The sequence below is a fragment of the Carica papaya genome, chromosome 6 (assembly GCF_054855325.1).
Source record: "Carica papaya isolate Zhongbai chromosome 6, ASM5485532v1, whole genome shotgun sequence".
Lineage (NCBI taxonomy): Eukaryota > Viridiplantae > Streptophyta > Magnoliopsida > Brassicales > Caricaceae > Carica > Carica papaya.
The window spans coordinates 35,478,906-35,498,503 of NC_142314.1; the positions used below are offsets into that span (position 1 = coordinate 35,478,906).

General features: G+C 33.0%; 3 protein-coding genes and 2 pseudogenes across 7 annotated transcripts; 3 read left to right on the top strand and 2 right to left on the bottom strand.

Annotated features, from left to right (window-relative positions):
* Positions 1–468: 468 nt before the first annotated feature.
* On the bottom strand, positions 469–1,952 carry LOC110807760 (1-aminocyclopropane-1-carboxylate oxidase homolog 1 pseudogene; annotated as a pseudogene). The gene is made up of 3 exons (XR_015821798.1): positions 1,408–1,952; positions 976–1,297; positions 469–783 (listed from the first exon to the last, which is right to left on the bottom strand). The product of XR_015821798.1 is annotated as a 1-aminocyclopropane-1-carboxylate oxidase homolog 1 pseudogene (transcript).
* Positions 1,953–5,358: 3,406 nt separating this feature from the next.
* Positions 5,359–7,036, top strand: LOC110807758 (patatin-like protein 4). Its single transcript, XM_088223411.1, has 4 exons — positions 5,359–5,696; positions 5,781–6,336; positions 6,385–6,678; positions 6,857–7,036. The coding sequence occupies exons 1-4, from the start codon at positions 5,569–5,571 to the stop codon at positions 7,034–7,036; spliced, it is 1,158 nt and encodes a 385-aa protein (XP_088079537.1). The 5' UTR covers positions 5,359–5,568.
* A 683-nt stretch (positions 7,037–7,719) lies between these two features.
* Positions 7,720–9,903, top strand: LOC110807738 (Tetratricopeptide repeat (TPR)-like superfamily protein). Its single transcript, XM_022032953.2, has one exon. The coding sequence runs from the start codon at positions 7,832–7,834 to the stop codon at positions 9,773–9,775; it is 1,944 nt and encodes a 647-aa protein (XP_021888645.2). The 5' UTR covers positions 7,720–7,831; the 3' UTR covers positions 9,776–9,903.
* A 4,507-nt stretch (positions 9,904–14,410) lies between these two features.
* LOC110807777 (peptidyl-prolyl cis-trans isomerase CYP19-3) lies at positions 14,411–16,135 on the bottom strand. 4 transcript variants are annotated; one of them, XM_022033011.2, is made up of 3 exons: positions 15,995–16,132; positions 15,163–15,258; positions 14,411–15,057 (listed from the first exon to the last, which is right to left on the bottom strand). In XM_022033011.2, the coding sequence occupies exon 3, from the start codon at positions 15,037–15,039 to the stop codon at positions 14,515–14,517; it is 525 nt and encodes a 174-aa protein (XP_021888703.1). In that variant the 5' UTR covers positions 15,040–15,057; positions 15,163–15,258; positions 15,995–16,132; the 3' UTR covers positions 14,411–14,514. The 4 variants fall into 4 exon arrangements, with proteins under 4 accessions (XP_021888703.1, XP_021888704.1, XP_021888706.1 ...); XM_022033012.2 differs by lacking the exon at positions 15,163–15,258 and having other exon boundaries at positions 16,047–16,135; XM_022033014.2 differs by lacking the exon at positions 15,163–15,258 and having other exon boundaries at positions 15,995–16,128.
* A 1,288-nt stretch (positions 16,136–17,423) lies between these two features.
* LOC110807757 (pentatricopeptide repeat-containing protein At1g11290, chloroplastic pseudogene) lies at positions 17,424–19,472 on the top strand (annotated as a pseudogene).
* Positions 19,473–19,598: the final 126 nt, after the last annotated feature.

The following is a 19,598-nucleotide window of genomic DNA, read 5'->3' on the forward strand; positions in this document are numbered from 1 at the left end:
ATTGTCAGTTACAATGGCGTCGAAACGGGAAGATGTCAGACTCCATTAGAGGTTTTCTATATAGGGATATTTATTGTCGTAACAATATCTTTATAAAACCAAAAATCTTGTAAGATGGACAAAAAAGTGTTGCCAAGAAGCACGAAATAGAGATTATCCCACATGGGTAAAATCGTTCATACAGTTGGCTTTGATACCAGTATAATGTTCATTTGTAGATAGATATTTTACTCTATCCATTTTATAATTGTTACACGTTTATATCATAAATTACACACCGATACAAAGTAAGTATAATTTAAAGAACATCCCCTCAAATTCAGAAACATATGTTGAAGTTTTTGGAAACAGAACATGGAAAATTTAACAAACAGAATCGTAGACTTTTATTTGATCACATTAACTTGGCACCACTAGATTACAAACTTACACAAATATTCTTGTTTCTTCAGAAATTAAACACAAGTGATTGCATATTAGACATGCATATATATATATATATATATGTTAATTTGTTTCTTCACCTTGATATGATAACCTCAAGGCAACAAGAGGAGAAACACTCTTGGTTCCCATAGATTTGAAACTATGCAGATAGTCCTTTACTGTGGTTTCCCTATACATAGGTGGATTATCATCTGATAATAATTCATTTATAGGCCCATAAACACGCTCTGATGGTTCAAAAAGTGTTGTGAAGAAACATGACAAAGAAATTCTTGGTCCATTTGATTTAGCCATCACTCTGTGCTCTGCACTTTTGAACTTGTCATTACTGATTAGCTGCATATCCAACCATTTTGATGTTAGAAAAAAATCTATCTAGAAGATGGGTTAAATCTTATTTATGTTCCTAAAATATTATTTTATATATTCGATTATCTTAAAAATCTCGATTCACTAGCACCCACAGAATAATATTCATCCATTCTAAATTGGATTAGATTGAAATATATCTTAATATTATATATCTACCTGTAAAAGTTCTCCAATGTTAACCACTAAAGTTCCTTCCTCTGGGATGACATCAACCCAATAATTGTCTTTAAGAACTTGCAGGCCACCTATGTGGTCTTGCAGAAGAATTGTGAGAAAATCAGGATCACGATGTCTGACATGGCGAAGGGTCCGATCAAGTTCCGGACAAGGCGGATAATATTGGCCGTAAAAGACATGTCCTTCAGCACAACCCAGATCTGTTAGGCAACTAGAGTTGAGCCCTAATGCCTCTGATAATAATTCAAACAATGTTTCTCCAAGTTTCTTCACATGGTCTGAGTATTTCATTAATATTTCTCTGTAGCATAAGTATGAAGTTATAGTATTTGTTCAAAACATTATGTAGTAGTAATATCTTTTTATATGATGTACAGGAATGGATGTAAACATACATATAAATATATATACCTGCAAGCTTCAGGATACTCTTGAGGAGGTGGAGGATTAGGAGCCATGACACAAACCAAGGTGTCCCTCCAATTAGCTGCATGTGAATTATAAAGATCGAAATTAGATACATATCGAACTTTTCTCTTAAATTCTCGTGAGTAAAATGCTCTCTTTATTTCTTTATCTTGCTCGTGGAAATGTCTGACACCTTTGATCATGTTGTCCATGACAACTTGAGGTATGTCATGGTTTATGACCTTAAAAAATCCCCATGTCTCGGATGCTTCTTTTATGTTTTCGACAATTTTTTTGCATTTGAAATTGTTGCAGTTCATGTCTTTGAGGTCTATGACTGGAAACCTTATGTTAGGATCTTCATTAATGTTGCTAAATATCTCTTCTTTTGGCATCCAAAAGATTCGAGGGACTGTCTTTGCGCCAGCATCCACGAGTCCTTTCACGCCATCTTTTGTTTCGTCAAACTTTTTCAAGGCAGTTTCTCTGTCAAAATCTATACCCGTTTCCTTATCTTGATGTAAGATATCTGCGTCTTGAATGAGTAATTTTACAATATCAGTTAAAATCGATTATCTTGAAAACTTAAATTTCTTAATTTTTTATAAGATAAAGAGATTAACTTTTAACAATGTTAAGACACAAAATTACAAGATTTTGCTATTAAAAAAAGACAAGAATATCTTCTTATTAACATTCTTGAATTCTTGTTGTTGCTATACATATACATGTGTGTGTGTATATATATATATATTGTATATTGAAAGATACCCAGATATATACGCAAACAAAGGAGAGTTGATATGATCATACCTGCCTGGAAATCAGACATGGGTCCTTTTCTCTTGCTCTCTGCTACCCTATACAATGTCTTGTTTGAGCCTGAGATTTATTAGGTTATATATATGTATAAATATAAAATAATCTATACAGGTCCTAAAAAGACCTGCAATTGAAGTGCACTGATGATGTTCTGGTTTTTAGAAGGGCTTGTAAGGGAAGAAAGTTGGAAGTCCATATGATTAATTATCATATTTGTCTAATAATTATAATTTGTAGTAAGTTGACTTGCTTACTTGATACTTGATCTTAAAGAAAACAAAAAGACTTACCGTATGGACTTGAGTATAAATACATACTATATGAGTATAAGGGAGACCGTATGTTACGAGCCAATCGTATACGAGGAGTGGATTTTAGTATTCGGAGGCCAAATTCACGAATGGAAATCGAACAAGTTACTCGAGTCAATATTTGCATCTTTGAATGATTAAATTTCTGCATGAATCAATTACGTTACGCATGTTAGAGGTATATTTATGGTACTATTCTTTAAGTTAAAGTTCTATAAATTCACGTATTAAGATTTTATCAGTTAAGATAGTTATGATATATATATATATATATTAAGCAATAATATATTAATTAAATCAATAAAATAAAAAACTGAAAATGACGAAAATGACTGAATTCTCTCCTTTTGTCCTTCAGTTACTTTTTTCTACATCACAGAATATGAAATCCTCATAGATATCATTCTCATATGTCAATGCAATTATATACATATAATTATGTATGTATACTTTGAATTATTATTATCGATAATAAATTATACTAGAGTTTTATGTTAAACATATAATAACCGATTGTTGTTGAGTTCTATATATGAATTCAAGTAACATAATATTAATAATTCGAATTTAAGTTTGAAAGATTATTAAGTTAGTGATACTCCAACACAGAATATTATATCATTTTTTGACCATATCGCGAAGCAAAAAAGATATATATATACACAAACAAAGGAGAGTATAACTTTGAGATGATCATACCTGGCTGCAAATTCATATACGGGTCCTCTTCTCTTGTTGTTTCTCACTCTATACAATCTCTTGTTTGAGTATGAGATTTATCAGGTTATATATGTATATGTAAGTTGTAATTATATTTGTCTGATAATTACAACTTGTAATAAGCTGGCTGAGCCCTAAAAAAAATTAAGTTGACTTAGCCTACTTGACATTAAAGAAAATTGATTTTAATTTCCCAGCATCCTTCACATTCTCATATGTCAATTTAATTCGATATATATAATATATACTTACAATTATTATTGTTATGAATTGTAATAATTTAAAAAAAAAGGACCAATTTACAGTTTTTTAAAATCATTTTTAAATTTCATTTCAAAATACAAATATTTTGTTTTATCTCAACATATTTTTGAGAAACAAGAACAAAATGATTTTTGTATTATATATAATCCTTAAATAAATTTATATCCACCAACCATTTTGTTAGTTATATAGTTAAAATAGAACTTTGAGTCACACTATTATTATTCATAATAACTCGCTTAGCAAAGTAAATAGATATAAAATCTAGCAAATTCGATCTCGTCATCTCTCAAGATACCAAACTCAGAATTGTACAAAGTTCTTGATGAAAAGAAATAAAATTTTCTTTGGAGTTATCTTTTCCCGTAATATATTGGATCTCTTTACATAATATCACAATCCCATATCAGACATATATCGACTGATCTATAAAATTCTATATAAAAATTTAAGTCAGACATTATTAATAATTTAAATTTAAATTTAAACTTTTAAGAACTAATAATTTAGTTCTACAAGATTATTACGTTAGTGATACTTTGATGAGAAAAATTATATCTTGAATACAATATATCGTATAGTAAAAAATATCTACAATCGAAGATATGACAATTGATTATTGAATTGTATATCTGAGTTCAAGTAAGATATTACTAATAACTTTTAAGAATCAATCATTTGAGTTTAGAACATTATTAAATTCTTTGAACCCAAAATATTATATATTGAATACAATAACTTCTCAACCATAAGCTAAAAATCTCTACAATTTGGACCAAATCAACAACAAATTATATACTTCAATAATTTAATGATAACTTTATATTAAAAATAATACAACCAACAATACAATGACGTTTTGAAGAGAATATATGAAAAGCATAATTTAACCCACATTATACTCTTATACGAATATGAAGAAGTATCTATCATCCAATCAAGAGATGATCCGTAAATTCTTAATCTAATTTTAATAATAATGTATAGTTTAAAAAAATAAAAAATAAATATTTAACTTACTGATAAAAAAATATAATATCAAGAATCTTATAAAATATGAAAAAATATCTACCCTCCAATGAAGAGACGATGGATCAACTCTAACCTAATCTATCTTTAATCATAATATATAATTTAAAGAAATAAAAATATAAATATTGACTTTATTAGTAAAAAAAAATTAATATCAAGAAAATAATTTGTACATGTTTGATCTGTTTTTTTTTTTTTTCTGTATCATACTAATCAAGAACTCTAATAAAATCAAATTAAATTTTTGAATATAATTAAATAGACGGAATCAAGAAATTCCTTAACACAACCACAATAATACGTCTTGTTCATATTTTCTTCAATGATATATCGATCGAATATAATGTGGAGAGGTGATACTTGGCATGAAATGTGCAAAAAAGATTAAAACAGTTATCTTGTGACGAAACATTCATAACTGAAACACAAAAGGAAGAAACACTTTGAAGAAAAAGACAACAATGGTGATGCATAAATTCTTCAAGAGGTTTAAACAACGGTTGGAGACTTCCCATTTGCTGAGAGCTGATCAATTGTCTGTTATCAATGGCAAAAGGTGAGATTTTTTTGTTTCAAGCTTTGTTTCTTTTGCAAGTTTGAATCATGGTAAGCCTTCTGAAGCACAAAAAAATGAATAATTTATGGTTGATATATCAGATGGAAATCTTATTACAATTCTTAGCATTGATGGTGGGGGAGTAAGGGGAATTATTCCCAGCATGGTTCTTGTTTTTCTTGAGTCTCAGCTCCAGGTTAGTTGCTTTTACATTTGTATTTTCTGGTTTTTTTAATGTTATAAAGTGTCTGATTAAATTACATATATATAGCTGTTCGAGCATTATATATGTAATTTAATCAGACTGGTTGCCATCTAGTTTTCACACTGATAAGGAAAAGGGTTCTTAAGTTGATTCCTTGTACTTTCCTTGAACAGAAGCTGGATGGTGACGATGCAAGGATTGCAGATTATTTCGATTTCATAGCTGGTACGAGCACAGGTGGTCTTGTGACAGCCATGCTTACTGCACCAAGTGAAAAGAATCGACCAATGTTTTCTGCGGAAGATATCAGCAAGTTTTATATTCACGAGAGTCCTCACATCTTTCCTCAAGAACTCGAAGAACCCGATATGAAAGTTGAAGAGTAAATTCTGAAAATTACCCAAACGCTCTATCGAAAACGGAATTTGTACGAAAGATTGATATGATTAATCTTTATTATTGGCAGATGTAGCTTGACCTGGTTTGAAGCAATAACAAACTGGGTAAGATCAAAATGGGACAACTATTCAGACCCAGTTTTCACTTCTGTAGAAAGCTTCATCAATTGGGTTCAGAATGGAGCATTTTCTCCAAAGTATAGTGGGATTTACTTACACAAGAAAATCAAAGAAATGCTTGGCAGAAGAAAGCTTCATGAGACTCTAACCAATGTGGTAATCCCTGCCTTTGATATCAAGCTCCTCCAGCCCGTTGTCTTCTCCTCCCTAAAGGTGATTCCACCTGATTTATATGTCAATATATTGAGATTCGAAGGGTTAGATCTAATATTCGATGAATCTATTGCGAAAATGAATTCTTCACAGGCTAGATTTGACGATTCAAAGGATGCTTTCCTGTCAGATGTCTGCATTGGCACTTCTGCTGCTCCATATTACCTCCCTCCATATCATTTTCAACACAATTCATCCGAAGGCACCCGAGAATTCAACCTTGTTGACGGTGGTGTTGCAGCAAACAATCCTGTAAATTCGTGGTTCAGCAACAATGCTACTCCATATTATGTATATTTATGTATGACCCATCTGACTTGTATTTGACTATCTAATCAGACTTTGCTAGCAATTCGAGAGGCGATGAAGGAAATGTCGCGAGATGAAGATTCCCAACGCTTGGATTACAGTAAATTTCTTATCCTCTCCCTTGGAACTGGATCATCAAAGAGGGATGAAAAGCTTGAAGTTGGGGATGGCAAGGAATGGGGGCTCTTCAGTTGGTTTATGGGGCCTAATGGCACCACTCCTTTATTTGATGTTGTGCTCACTGCAATGGATGACATGGTAGAAATCTACATGTCTGTTTTATTCCAAGCCTCCGATTCCAAAGACAATTATCTCCGTGTTCAGGTATTATATTAGTTTCGACTAATTATCTCAAAAGTTTAAATTGATATAAAATAATCCAGTAAACTTAAAAGTTCTCTAAATTTATACATCAGTTTATATTATTCTATGTTACCCATCACGATCACTTGTTCACGATAGATGTGAAACTATGCTGATTGATTTTGTCATGGTAAAACAGGTGGATAGCTTGAAATACATGGAAGCCGCAACGGATAATTCAACGAGAGAAAATCTCGAGAATCTGAAAAAGATCGGGAGGGAATTGTTGGAAAGACCTGTTTGTGTAGCAAACTTAGAAACTGGTTTATATGAACCAGTAGAAGACAGGGGCACATATGCAGAAGCACTAATCAAGTGAGAAGAACAGGCTCCTATACATTCATGTCAACTGAAATTCCTCTGCTATAAAAATCAGTTTTAATTAAAAAATAATTATTATTTCTAAATTTTACCTTTTTGCAGATTCGCGAAAAAGTTATCTGAAGAAAAAAAGCGTCGACTAACCTGTCAAACAGATTAATCGGAGTGTCAGCTAATTTAATTTGTTCTTGAAATACCGAATAATTTTTCTTCGATACAAAGGCAAAGTAATTATTTTTATGTTTATCTTTAATTGTGAGAATAAGAATGTAACGTTACAATTTAAGGTAATTAGTCTAATTTAAGTTAACTATTTTATTTTCTTTTAATAAATTCAAATATAAATTATCATTATCGTCGAGTATATTTAGTTTAATTATAATTTATAATTTAATTAATTTTAATAAAATTAATAAAAAAATAAAATATATTTATCACTAATGCAACAAATTTTGAACTCACACCACTAATGTTTAAAAATTTAAATTTAAGTTATTGGGGTCGTAAATTACGGTACAAATAACCACAAATTCTAATATTAAATTATTGAACTAATATTTTTTAATATTATTTATAATATTTCGAGTTTAAATATTATTATTATAATAATTTTTTGAACTTAAATTATTAATAATATATAATTTAAATTATTTTATAGAGCTCAACATATTTGTTTTTTAAGGTAAGATTTAGTTATGACGGCAAACTTCTTCTCTTTTTCTAGTTGAGAAACTCAACGTGGGCCGTCCATTTGTATGGCTGAGATTCCCGCCAAACCTTTGAGAAATTTGAGATGTCGTCTCCTTCAATACCTCTGCAACTTACTCCCTTGACAAAAATATCAACCGTAGGGACATGGAACTCGCTGATCAGAGAAGCTTTAAACCGAAACAACCCTCGAAAGTCTCTTTTTCTCTTTCGCCAAATGAAGCAAAATGGCGTTGAGCCGAACAATCTGACATTCCCCTTCGTTGCAAAGGCATGTGCTAAGCTCTCCAATCTCAACTACTCTCAAATCATTCATACCCATATTGTGAAATCTCCAATTTGGTCTGATATTTTTGTACAAACAGCAACGATTGATATGTACTGGAAATGTGATCGATTTGACTATGCGTATGACTTGTTCGAAAAAATGCCCGAGAGGGACGTTGCCTCATGGAATGCAATACTTGTGGGTATAGCGCAGTTGCATTTTCCCTTTAGATTCTCTTGTCTTTTTCGTGAGATGAGATTTGGAGGAATTAAGCCTGATTCTATCACAGTAATGGCTCTGACTCACTCTGTTTTGCACACTAAGAATTTAGAGTTGATGAAGTCTGTTCATTCATTTGGGTTTCGGATTGGGACTGATGCTGATGTTTCTGTAGCTAACACTTGGATTTCTGCATATGGGAAATGCGGCGACTTGGTGTCAGCAAAGATGGTTTTTGATGAAATTGACACAGAACTGAGGACTGTTATATCATGGAACTGTCTGATTGCAGCCTACGCAAACTGTGAGAAAGTTAACGCTTTTCGATTTTATCAATTAATGTTGCATGATGGGTTTAAGCCGGATATAAGTACCATTCTTAGTTTGCTATCATCTTGTGTGCAACCTGTTACTCTGTTTCGAGGTAGGTCGGTTCATGCGCATGCAATCCAGTTAGGTTCTGATCTAGATGTAGCAGTTCTTAATACCCTCATATCAATGTATTCAAAATGTAGAGATACTGATTCAGCAAGATTTATATTTGATGGCATGTCTGTTAGAACATGTGTTTCATGGACTGCCATGATTTCTGGGTATGCTGAGAAAGGCGATCTGGATGAAGCCATGGACCTGTTTCGTGCTATGGAAGCAGCTGGGGAGAAACCTGATCTGGTTACTGTGCTTTCTTTGGTCTCCGGTTGTGGCCTTTCAGGGTCACTTGAGCATGGTAGATGGATTGAAGGTTATGCTAGGTCTAATGGGTTCAAAGATAGCGTGATACTTTCTAATGCGTTGATAGACATGTATGCCAAATGTGGAAATATATATGATGCTCGGGATCTCTTTAATGCCATGCCTGAGAGAACAATTGTCTCATGGACCACTATGATCGCAGGGTATGCTTTGAATGGATATGTCATGGAAGCGTTAAACCTTTTCAGCGTCATGATAGATTTAGGTCTGAAACCAAACCACATAACATTTCTTGCTGTCCTCCAAGCTTGCAGTCATGCAGGTTTTCTTGAGCAAGGATGGGAATGCTTCAATGTCATGAAGAAGTACAATGTCTCTCCTGGACTAGATCATTATTCTTGTATGGTAGATCTTTTAGCTCGAAGAGGAAAGCTAAAAGAAGCTTTGGAATTAGTCAAAAATATGGTTGTTATACCTGATGCCGCTATATGGGGTGCATTGCTCAGTGCTTGCAAGATCTACCGAAATGTAGAGATCGGGGAGTATGTGGCTCGTCATCTTTTGGAATTGGAGCCTCAGGTTGCTGCTCCATATGTGGAGATGGCCAACATATATGCATCAGCAGGAAGATGGGATGGAGTTGCTAAGATAAGATCAATGATGAAGCATAACATGGTTAGAAAGAATCCAGGCCAGAGTCTCATTCAGATTAACGCGAAGAATTGTGCATTTACAGTTGAAGATAGAGATCATCCTGAAGGTGTACTAATATACGCAGTGCTGGATGGTTTAAGCTTGCTATCAAAAGACACTTTGGTAGAACACCTTAACTACCAAACCGTGAGCTAATTTTTGCTGAGAATTTGACATTAATGTGCGACTGGTTCCTGATATCTCATATCTGTTGCCATTATGGTGAAGAAGAAAAGAAAAGGAAAAAGTAAGAAACAATAATCAGCTGGCAATGAAGTGCAAAATGGAAGAAACAAACCACTTGAAAGACCATAATTTGAATTATGAATCATCCTTAAGTGGAATAAAAAGAACAAACCCTAAGCAAAAGACATTACTGCTATGATGAATAACTTGTTGCAGATCATCTCAAGAGAGAAAAAAAGAAAAAAAAAAGAAAGAAACTTGTTGCAGAGCTTCCACTTATGCCTGGGACTGGTCCCAATTTCTCAACTGATAAAAGCAGCTACCCAGCTGAGAGCTCAATTGTCGTTCACCAAACAAAAATGGTGAGATGTTATAGTTTCTAGTTTTTCCTGTAAAACACATTGTATCATTTGTTTTACCATTGCATTTGAAGAATCTGATTACAATAGCACAGGAAGGGCAACTAATTTTCAACAGTCATTCAAATCGTCAAAAGCCTTGTAAAGCACAAAGGTATAATATATGGTAGATATATCAAAAAGAAAATTTATTACAATTCTTAGCACTGATGATGAGGAATCAGGAGTGACAAGCATAATCAAATAGTTCTCTCAATTCCTAGCATAGTTATTGCTTTCTTATGTCCCAGCTCAGGTTTCTTGCTCTTGACATTTGTGTTTCTGCTTTATACATCTTCTGGTTCTTATATTTTGCCTTCAGTTTTAAAATTCTGCTTCATGGTCATGGAGTTGATGATTCAACATTAAATACTGCAATATGTTTTTTAGATCATTTGTTTATATTACCATGCAACTTTCTCTACAAGGCAAACATCTAAGTTCATGAGTTTTTTACCCCAAAGAAGCTAGGATTTGAGACCACCGCTATGCTCACCAACTAAATGGAAAGAACCAACCATAGTGCAAAAGATTGAAAGCTTGTGGTTCCAGTGACAACTATCTCTATATCCTGGTATACCTCACATTTTATATTTTGTTTAATCTAGCATTTTGTATTTACTACTTCAACCTGTTTATTATCACTTGTTGAGATATGATGATCAGTTCATGATTTTAAAAATTGCTGCATCTTGATTGCCTTATTAAAAAAGCTTGAATTGAGATTTAAGTTTCCTCAGGAGTTCCTTCTTGCCTCACTCGCCTCTAAGTGGTTAAGACTTAAATTCACAGTGTAGAAAATGACATTTATAGGGAGAGGAGTGTCCATAATCATCAAGGTAAGTTTTCTTTTTCTGTCAATGTTGTCAGGTTTTCTTTTTTCTCAGCAAAGAAAACTAATCTTGATGGTAAATTAATTACCTTTCTTGATGAAGATATTGGTCCTAATAAGGATAATTATCAACTAGCTGTTTGGCTCAATGCTAAGAGAGTTGAATTGATCCTTTTTCTTTCTTTCAAAGTTTCAGTACATTCTAAACACTAAAAAAACCATTCTATAAGATTAGCACAGCTGTCATGCCGAATAGAAAGAGAGAGAGCTTAATATCGTTGGTTGTCATGCTCGATAGAGAGAGAGAGAGAAATAAATAATTCAAAATTAACTCTATCATCTAATACCTTTGTTATTTCATTATTCAGATATATAAACTAATCAATGATAGGACTGTCTTGTCAACTAGAGAAAGAGAGAGAGAGAGAGAGAGAGAGGGATGAATAGTAAAGCAGCAAAAACATTAGATGATACGACTAGTTTTGCTTTATTCAGCTCTCTCTCCCTCTCTATCGAGTATGTGAGTCATATTGTCTGCTGTCATGAGCTGTCATGCCTGATAGAGAGAGAGAGAGAACTGAATGATCGAAAACAGTCCTATCATCTAATATCGTTGCTCCTTCATAATATATATATTGAGTATGATAGTCTTTAGCACCTAATGTCATTGGCTATCATGTTCGATAGAGAGAAAAGGGAGATAAATAATTCAAAATTAGTCATATCATCTAATACCTTTACTGTTTCATTATTTATATATATAAACTAGTCAATGATAGATTATAAATTAGACATTATATTATAAGACTAGTTTTGTTTTATTCAGCTCTCTCTCTCTCTCTATCGAGCATGTGAGTCCTATCATCTATTGTCGTGGACTGTCATGCCTGATAGAGAGAGAGAGAGAGCTGAATGATCGAAAGCTAGTCCTATCATCTAATGTCATTATTCATTCATAATATATATATATATATATCAAGTATGATAGTTTTTATCATATAATGTCGTTTGCTGTCATGCTCGATAGAGACACAGAAAGAAAGAGAAAGAGAGAGAGATAAATAATCCAAAACTAGTCTTATCATATAATACTTTTACTGTTTTGTTATTCACATATATAAATTAGTCAATGATAGGACTGTCATGCTAGATAAAGAGAGAGATGAACAATAAAACAGCAAAAATATTAGATTATAAAAGTAGTTTTGCTTTATTCAGCTATCTCTCTTTCTTTATCGAGCATGTGAGTCCTATCATTGATTGTCATGAGCTATCATGCCTGATATAGAGAGAGAGAGCTGAATTATCAAAAACTAGTCTTATCATCTAATGTCATTGATCATTCATAATATATATATATATCGAGTATAATAGTTTTTATCATCTAATGTCGTTGGTTGTTATGCTCGATAGAGAGAGAGAGAGAGAGATAAATAATCTAAAACTAGTTCTATCATCTAATACATTTGTTGTGTCATTATTCATATATTTAAAGTAGTCAATGATAAGATTGTCATGCTAGATAGAGAGAGAGATAAATAATAAACCAATAAAAACATTATATGATATAACTAGTTTTGCTTTATTCAGCTCTCTCTTCTTCTCTATCGAGCATGTGAGTCCTATCATCTACCGTCGTGGGCTGTCATGCCTGATAGAGAGAGAGAGAGAGAGAGAGAGAGAGAGCGGCTGTCATGCCTGATAGAGAGAGAGAGAGAGAGAGAGAGAGAGCTGAATTATCAAAAACTAGTCTTATCATCTAGTGTCATTGATCATTCATAATAGATATATACATCGAGTATGATAGTTTTTATCACCTAATGTCGTTGGCTGTCATGCTCGATAGAGACACAGAAAGAGAGAGAGAGAGAGATAGATAATCCAAAAATAGTCTTATCATATAATACATTTACTGTTTCATTATTCATATATATAAATTAGTTAATGATAGGACTGTCATGCTAGAGAGAGAGAGAGAGAGATGAATGATAAAGCAGTAAAGACATTAGATTAAAAGACTAGTTTTGTTTTATTCAGCTCTCTCTCTCTCTCTATCGAGCATGTGAGTCTTATCATCTACTGTCGTGGACTGTCATGCCTGATAGTGAGAGAGAGAGAGCTGAATGATCGAAAATCAGTCCTATCATCTAATGTCATTGCTCCTTCATAATATATATAGAGAGAGAAATAAATAAATAAATAATCCAAAAATAATGTCATTTAATCACTTTGTTGTTTTGTTATTCATATATATCTCTCTCTGTATCAACATGTCATTAATGTCGTTGTATGTTTGATAGAGAGAGAGAGATGAATAATCCAAAACCAATTCTATCATCTAATATAGCAGCAACTTCATTATTTATATATATATATATAGTGAACATGACAATTCTATAATATAATGCTGTTAGTTGTCATGTTCGATAAAAAAAGAATAAATGTAAATTAAGTTCAAGAATATTGTGCTAATCTAATAAAATGATGATTAATATTTTATTTTGGTTCAATTAATTCTTCTTATTAAACCAAATAAAATATATTTTTTTAGTGTTTAGAATGTACTGATACTTTGAAAAAAATAAAAAAATCAATTTAACTCTCTTACCGTCGAGCCAAATAGGTAGCTAATAATCATTTTTATCAGTATGAACATTTTTATCAAGAAAGGTAATTTAATTTACCATCAAGATTAGTTTTCTTTACTGAGAAAAAAGAAAACCTGACAATATTAACAGAAAAATAAAATTAACCTTGATGATTGCAGGCACTCCCCTCCCTATAAATGGCATTTTCTACATTGTGAATATAAGCCTTGACCACTTAGAGGTAAGCGAGGCAAGAAAGATTCCCCAAGAATGGTTCTTGATGAGGTTATTGATTATGATATTAATGGTAATAAATAGTATTTTCTCCAAAATGCGATTCTTCTTCTTCCATTAGCCTCAGTACCTGCCTGCGCACAATCCTTCACTTTCCCATCGATTTCGAAGACTCCATATCGTTTGACAGTTTGCCGCATTCCTTCGTAGTACTTCGGCAACCTCTTCGACAAACTTGTCATAGGATGTGACCTCCGAAAATAATAACAAGACACGATCTTGAAGTATTTGGCTGCCATGTGAGAGAGAAAGATGAATAATGAAGCACCAACGATAGTAGAGCATGACAGTCCTCTCTATGTTTCATTATTTATATGTGTTTAAGCAATGAAACAGTGCATTTAAGAACTTTTGATAGTTTTCTTAAAAATTAACATACACGTGTGAATGCAGAGGAAGGGTTTGGGGAGAGCGACATTCAACAGTCAATGATATGAGATAAAGTGAAATATTTATGATGCATGTAGAGATACAGAGAGGGAGCAACCAGAGATAGAAGACAAAAGCGATAACTGAGATAGGAAGTTGATCATAGATAATTCAAATTAACTAAAATTAATGAAAAAAAATATTAAATTTATGTAACATTTATGCATATCAATTTTCTGATAGCTGACCACAATCTTCAATAACAACAGGTTGTAAAGTCCTCCCAGTGTCTGAACCCACCTTCTCCATCTCCTTAACAACATTATAGCCTTCCACAACTTTACCAAACACAACATGTTTACCATCAAGCCATGAGGTCTTCTCGGTGCAAATAAAGAACTGAGAACCATTTGTGTTTGGTCCAGCATTTGCCATGGACAGAACTCCAGGTCCTGTGTGCTTCACCTTGAAATTCTCATCTGGGAATTTCTCACCATAGATTGATTCTCCTCCAGTTCCATTTCCCCTCGTGAAATCTCCGCCCTGACACATGAAATTTGGGATAATACGGTGAAAGGTTGAGCCTTTATAATGTAGTGCCTTCCCAGCTTTACCAATCCCTTTCTCTCCAGTGCATAGGGCGCGGAAGTTTTCTGCGGTTCTCGGAGTAGCATCTGCAAACAGTTCCATTACAATTCGACCAGCCTTCATTTTTCCAACAAGGATATCAAAGAAAACTTTTGGGTTTGACATTTCAATTAACTCCAAATCCTGCCAACAGAAACAGAGATGTAGCTAAGCAGGTTTCTCTTAACCCATCAAATTCAAGAATCTCCACCCTTCTTTAAAAAAAAAAAAAAAAAGAAGAATGTCCACCTTATAAATGCTAAGACTCTAGTAAGATATATTCTTTTTCTACTGTAAATCACAATATCAACAAACAAGAAAGTTTCCCCGCTAATCATATAGAACCTGCGAACACAGATTCTGTTAAGCAGGTTTCTCTTACCCCATCATATACAAGAATCTCCATCTTTATAAATGCTAGAGTCTAGTAAAATATATTCTTATTCTACTGTAAATCCACAATATCAACAAACAAGAAAGTAACCCACTAATCATATAAAAGAAAAAAATGTACATGCACAAAAACCCATATTAAACTCATAAGCTTCAAAAAAGATTCCATTAAATGAATATTAACGTCATAAACTTCAAAAGCATTCCATTAAAAGCATGTCTGTGAGATTCAAAATCACTAAGAAATGTAAAGGCAAAACCTTTATAACCATCATCTCTAGCTAGTCCCACAGACTACTTTGAAATTTTTACACGAAAGACTCGCAACAAGATCGTTTCTTTTCAAATAAAATAACATTTTATAATCGACTACCAACAGAATCTAATCGCGGGTTCCCTGAAAACCCAGAAATGGAAACTCAAAAGAAGATTTACATCATATACACATGGATGCACTTGCGATTTAAAAGAAAAATATCCCATCCTACAAAAGAAATCCCCAAGAAAATGTTTGATAATCAAGAGGGTATTATAAAAAGGATGATTTGGGATCTCGCACAGCTTTTGAGCTCACAGGTTTCCGATGAAATCACCTGCAAGCCTTCGATATGTGCAAATATTACTTTGACAAGTCGTAAACTGAGAAAGCGAAGAACAGATCAACAGATAAAGGTAAAGAATAGTTTACATATGAAGATAAGCAAGAGAGCAGGACGGAAGGAGAAGGAATGGAAGTAGACCCTTCGGACGATACTCGATTTGGAGAGTCTTGGGGAAAGGGTGATAAAGACGCAGGGAATTGAGACGATTGAGCGGATGAGGGCTGTGAGTCGTTAGGGTTTAACAATATATAGGCACACCACTATATATCTAATTTTAATAAATTTATAAAAAAAATAAATAAATAAATAAATTACTAAATTACTCTCCAAGATTTTACAGTTACTATAATTTTTTTAATATTTTAAAAAATATATTAAAAATTATAATTTAAATAATTTTATAAATTAAATTAATTTTTTTTAATAATTTTTTATTTAATATTATATATAATAATATAAAAATAAATTAATAATTTAATTGAATATACAACTATATCATTCTATAATTTAAATATTAATATATAATTTTTATCATATATTAATATATAATTTTTTTAAATATATTATAATTTTATAATTGACATCCTGTATAATTATTAAATCTTACCATTTATTTATTAATTATAAAAAAATCAACCAAAGGAGGGTTGAGAGTGATTAGGTTTTAGCTATATATATATATATATATCTATATACTTATATGTGGTATTTTAATAAATTTATAAAAAGATAAATTAATTTTAAAAATTACATACTAATTATAATTTAATTTTTAATTTTTGTATTACAAATTAATTTTTAACTTATTTGTTTGTTTTAAAAGCTTTTTTAATTTTGTTCAAGATTTTTCATTTTTTAAAAAATTTATAAAAATATTTGGTTATGATATGAATGATTGAGGATTGAGAGTGGTTATGATTTAGCAATATATATATATACATACAGTTATATGTCCAATTTTAATAAATTTTTTAAAAAAATAAATTAATAAATTAATTTTGGAAATTTAATATTAATTATAATTTAATCTTTAATATTTTTTATTATAATTTAATTCATAATATTTTTATTTATTTCATGTTTTCATTTTCTTTAAAATATCTTTGTTTTATCTTTTATAAAAAAATAATAATAATTTATATTTTTAACAATAATTTTAATATTATGTAATAAAAAAACCATTCAAGCCAGCCAAAGTTCTGATCCCATGGACCAATCATGTTGTCTACCAATCCTCAGCACTCCCCCTTCTTCCTCTCCACCAGTCAAAAAACCCAGAAATCAAATCCGTCCTCTACATTTCAACCAGACACTTCTCTTCCTACTCTTGAACAGACCAAACAAATCCATGCCCACATGATCAAAACCCGTTTCATTCACGCCCACGAGCTCCCTTTCATCCCCTTGAAATCCAATTCAAGCTCCTCAGCACATTGTAATTTTCTAATAACAACATACACTAAAAGAAACTGCCCAAGATTGGCACTTGACATCTATGCTTACATGCGTAGAAATATGGACAGTGAAGTGGATGACTTCATAGTGCCCTCTGTTTTAAAAGCTTGCAGCCAAGTTTTGATGATCCATTTGGGAAGAGAGCTTCATGGGTTTGCCTTGAAGAAGGGATTGGATACTGATGTTTATGTTGGTAATGCTTTGATCCAAATGTACAGTGAGTGCGGGTGGGTAAGCTCTGCACGTTTGTTGTTTGATAAAATGTTGCAGAGGGATGTTGTTTCATGGAGTGTAATGGTTGGAGGGTACAGTCGAAATGGATTGTTGGATGAAGCATTAGGAATTGTAAGGGAGATGCAGTTCATGGAAGTGAGGCCTAGTGAGGCTGCCATGATCAGCTTGGTGAATCTCTTTGCAGATTATGGAGATAAGCAAATGGATAAAGCAATGCATGGCTTTGCTGTAAGGAACGTTGAAAAAATGGGTGTTCCTTTAACTACTACTTTGATTGACATGTATACCAAGTGTGGAGATTTGGCTTCTGCAGTAAAGCTTTTTGGTGGATTGAGTAAAAAGGGACTTGTTTCATGGACTGTTCTGATTGCAGGGCATATTCGTTGCAAGGAATTAGAAAAGGCTATAAAACTTTTTCGTAGAATGCTGGAAGAAGGGATACATCCTAATGAGATTACAATCTTGAGTTTAATCAAAGAATGTACATCCGTTGGTGCTTCGGAATTGGGCAGTTGGCTTCATGCATATGTTTTGAGAAATGGTTACTGTATATCTCTGGCTTTGACTACAGCTCTTGTTGATTTGTATGGGAAATGCGGAGACACTGTATATGCAAGAAAACTTTTTGATAGATCAAAGAATAAAGATGTGATGATCTGGAGTGTTATGATTTCGGCTTATGCACAGGTTCATTCCATTAATCAGGCTATCTCTCTCTTTACCAAGATGAGGGATAGCGGAATAAGGCCAAACCAGGTGACAATGGTTAGCCTACTTTCAGTATGTGCAGAAGCTGGAGCCCTTGACATGGGCAAATGGATTCATGCTTACATAGACAGGCAATGTGTTGAAGTAGATCTAGTACTGAAAACTGCGCTTGTAGATATGTATGCCAAGTGTGGGGACATTGATGGAGCTTACAGGCTGTTTGAGGAAGCTGCAGATAAAGATCTCTGCCTGTGGAATGCTATGTTTGCTGGATTGGGGATGCACGGTTGTGGCAAAGAAGCTCTGAAGCTTTTCGTAGAAATGGAGAAACTAGGTGTTAGGCCTAATGATATCACATTTATAGGACTTCTTCATGCTTGCAGTCATGCTGGATTGGTGGCTGAAGGCAAGATTTTATTTGAAAGAATGTTTCATAGGTTCAATTTGGTTCCAAAAGTTGAGCACTATGGTTGTATGGTGGATCTTCTAGGCCGAGCAAGACTTCTTGATGAGGCTCATGAAGTGATTAAAAGCATGCCGATAAGGCCAAACAGCATTGTGTGGAGCGCCCTGCTTGCAGCCTGCAAAGTTCATCGTAATTCAACATTAGCAGAAATTGCAGCAAGAAAGCTTCTTGACATGGAGCCTCAACATTGTGGTTACAACACCCTGGTATCAAATGTGTTTGCAGCAGCCAATAGATGGGATGATGTTGCAGAGTTGAGAAAAGTCATGAAGAAGTTCGGGATGAAAAAAGAACCCGGTCTTAGCTTGATCGAAGTAAATGGATCAGTTCATGAATTTGCAATGGGAGATAGGAGACACTCACAAATAGCCAAAATCGATGGCATGCTAGAGGAGATGAGAAAGAAACTGGAGGAATCTGGATACGTGCCAGACACATCTGTTGTCTTACAGAACATTGATGAGGAAGAAAAGGAATTTGCACTCAACTATCATAGTGAAAAAATAGCCATGGCTTTTGGCCTCATTAGTACAGCTCCAGGCCATCCAATTAAGGTTGTGAAAAATCTGAGAGTATGCAATGATTGTCACACTGCAACCAAATTACTGTCTAAGATATATAAGAGGGTAATTGTAGTAAGAGATCGGAAACGTTTTCACCATTTTAGAGATGGATTCTGCTCCTGCGGCGATTATTGGTAGATATTTTAAGAAATTATGCATAAATTATTTTGAGTGTAAGTGGTACTGTAAAGAAAATTTGAAAACTGCGATGTAAATAATGTCTAATAACTTGAAAATAGTTGGTTTTTGTCACCTTATGCCTAT

Bases quoted from the DNA above. Each gene is read 5' to 3' on its own strand.
- LOC110807777 (XM_022033012.2), bottom strand. From the start codon at position 15,039: ATGTCAAACCCAAAAGTTTTCTTTGATATCCTTGTTGGAAAAATGAAG.
- LOC110807758 (XM_088223411.1), top strand. From the start codon at position 5,569: ATGCTTACTGCACCAAGTGAAAAGAATCGACCAATGTTTTCTGCGGAA. The intron at 5,697-5,780 runs GTAAATTCTGAA...TATTATTGGCAG, and splicing joins CCCGATATGAAAGTTGAAGA to ATGTAGCTTGACCTGGTTTG. The intron at 6,337-6,384 runs GTATATTTATGT...CTATCTAATCAG, and splicing joins ACAATGCTACTCCATATTAT to ACTTTGCTAGCAATTCGAGA.
- LOC110807738 (XM_022032953.2), top strand. From the start codon at position 7,832: ATGTCGTCTCCTTCAATACCTCTGCAACTTACTCCCTTGACAAAAATA.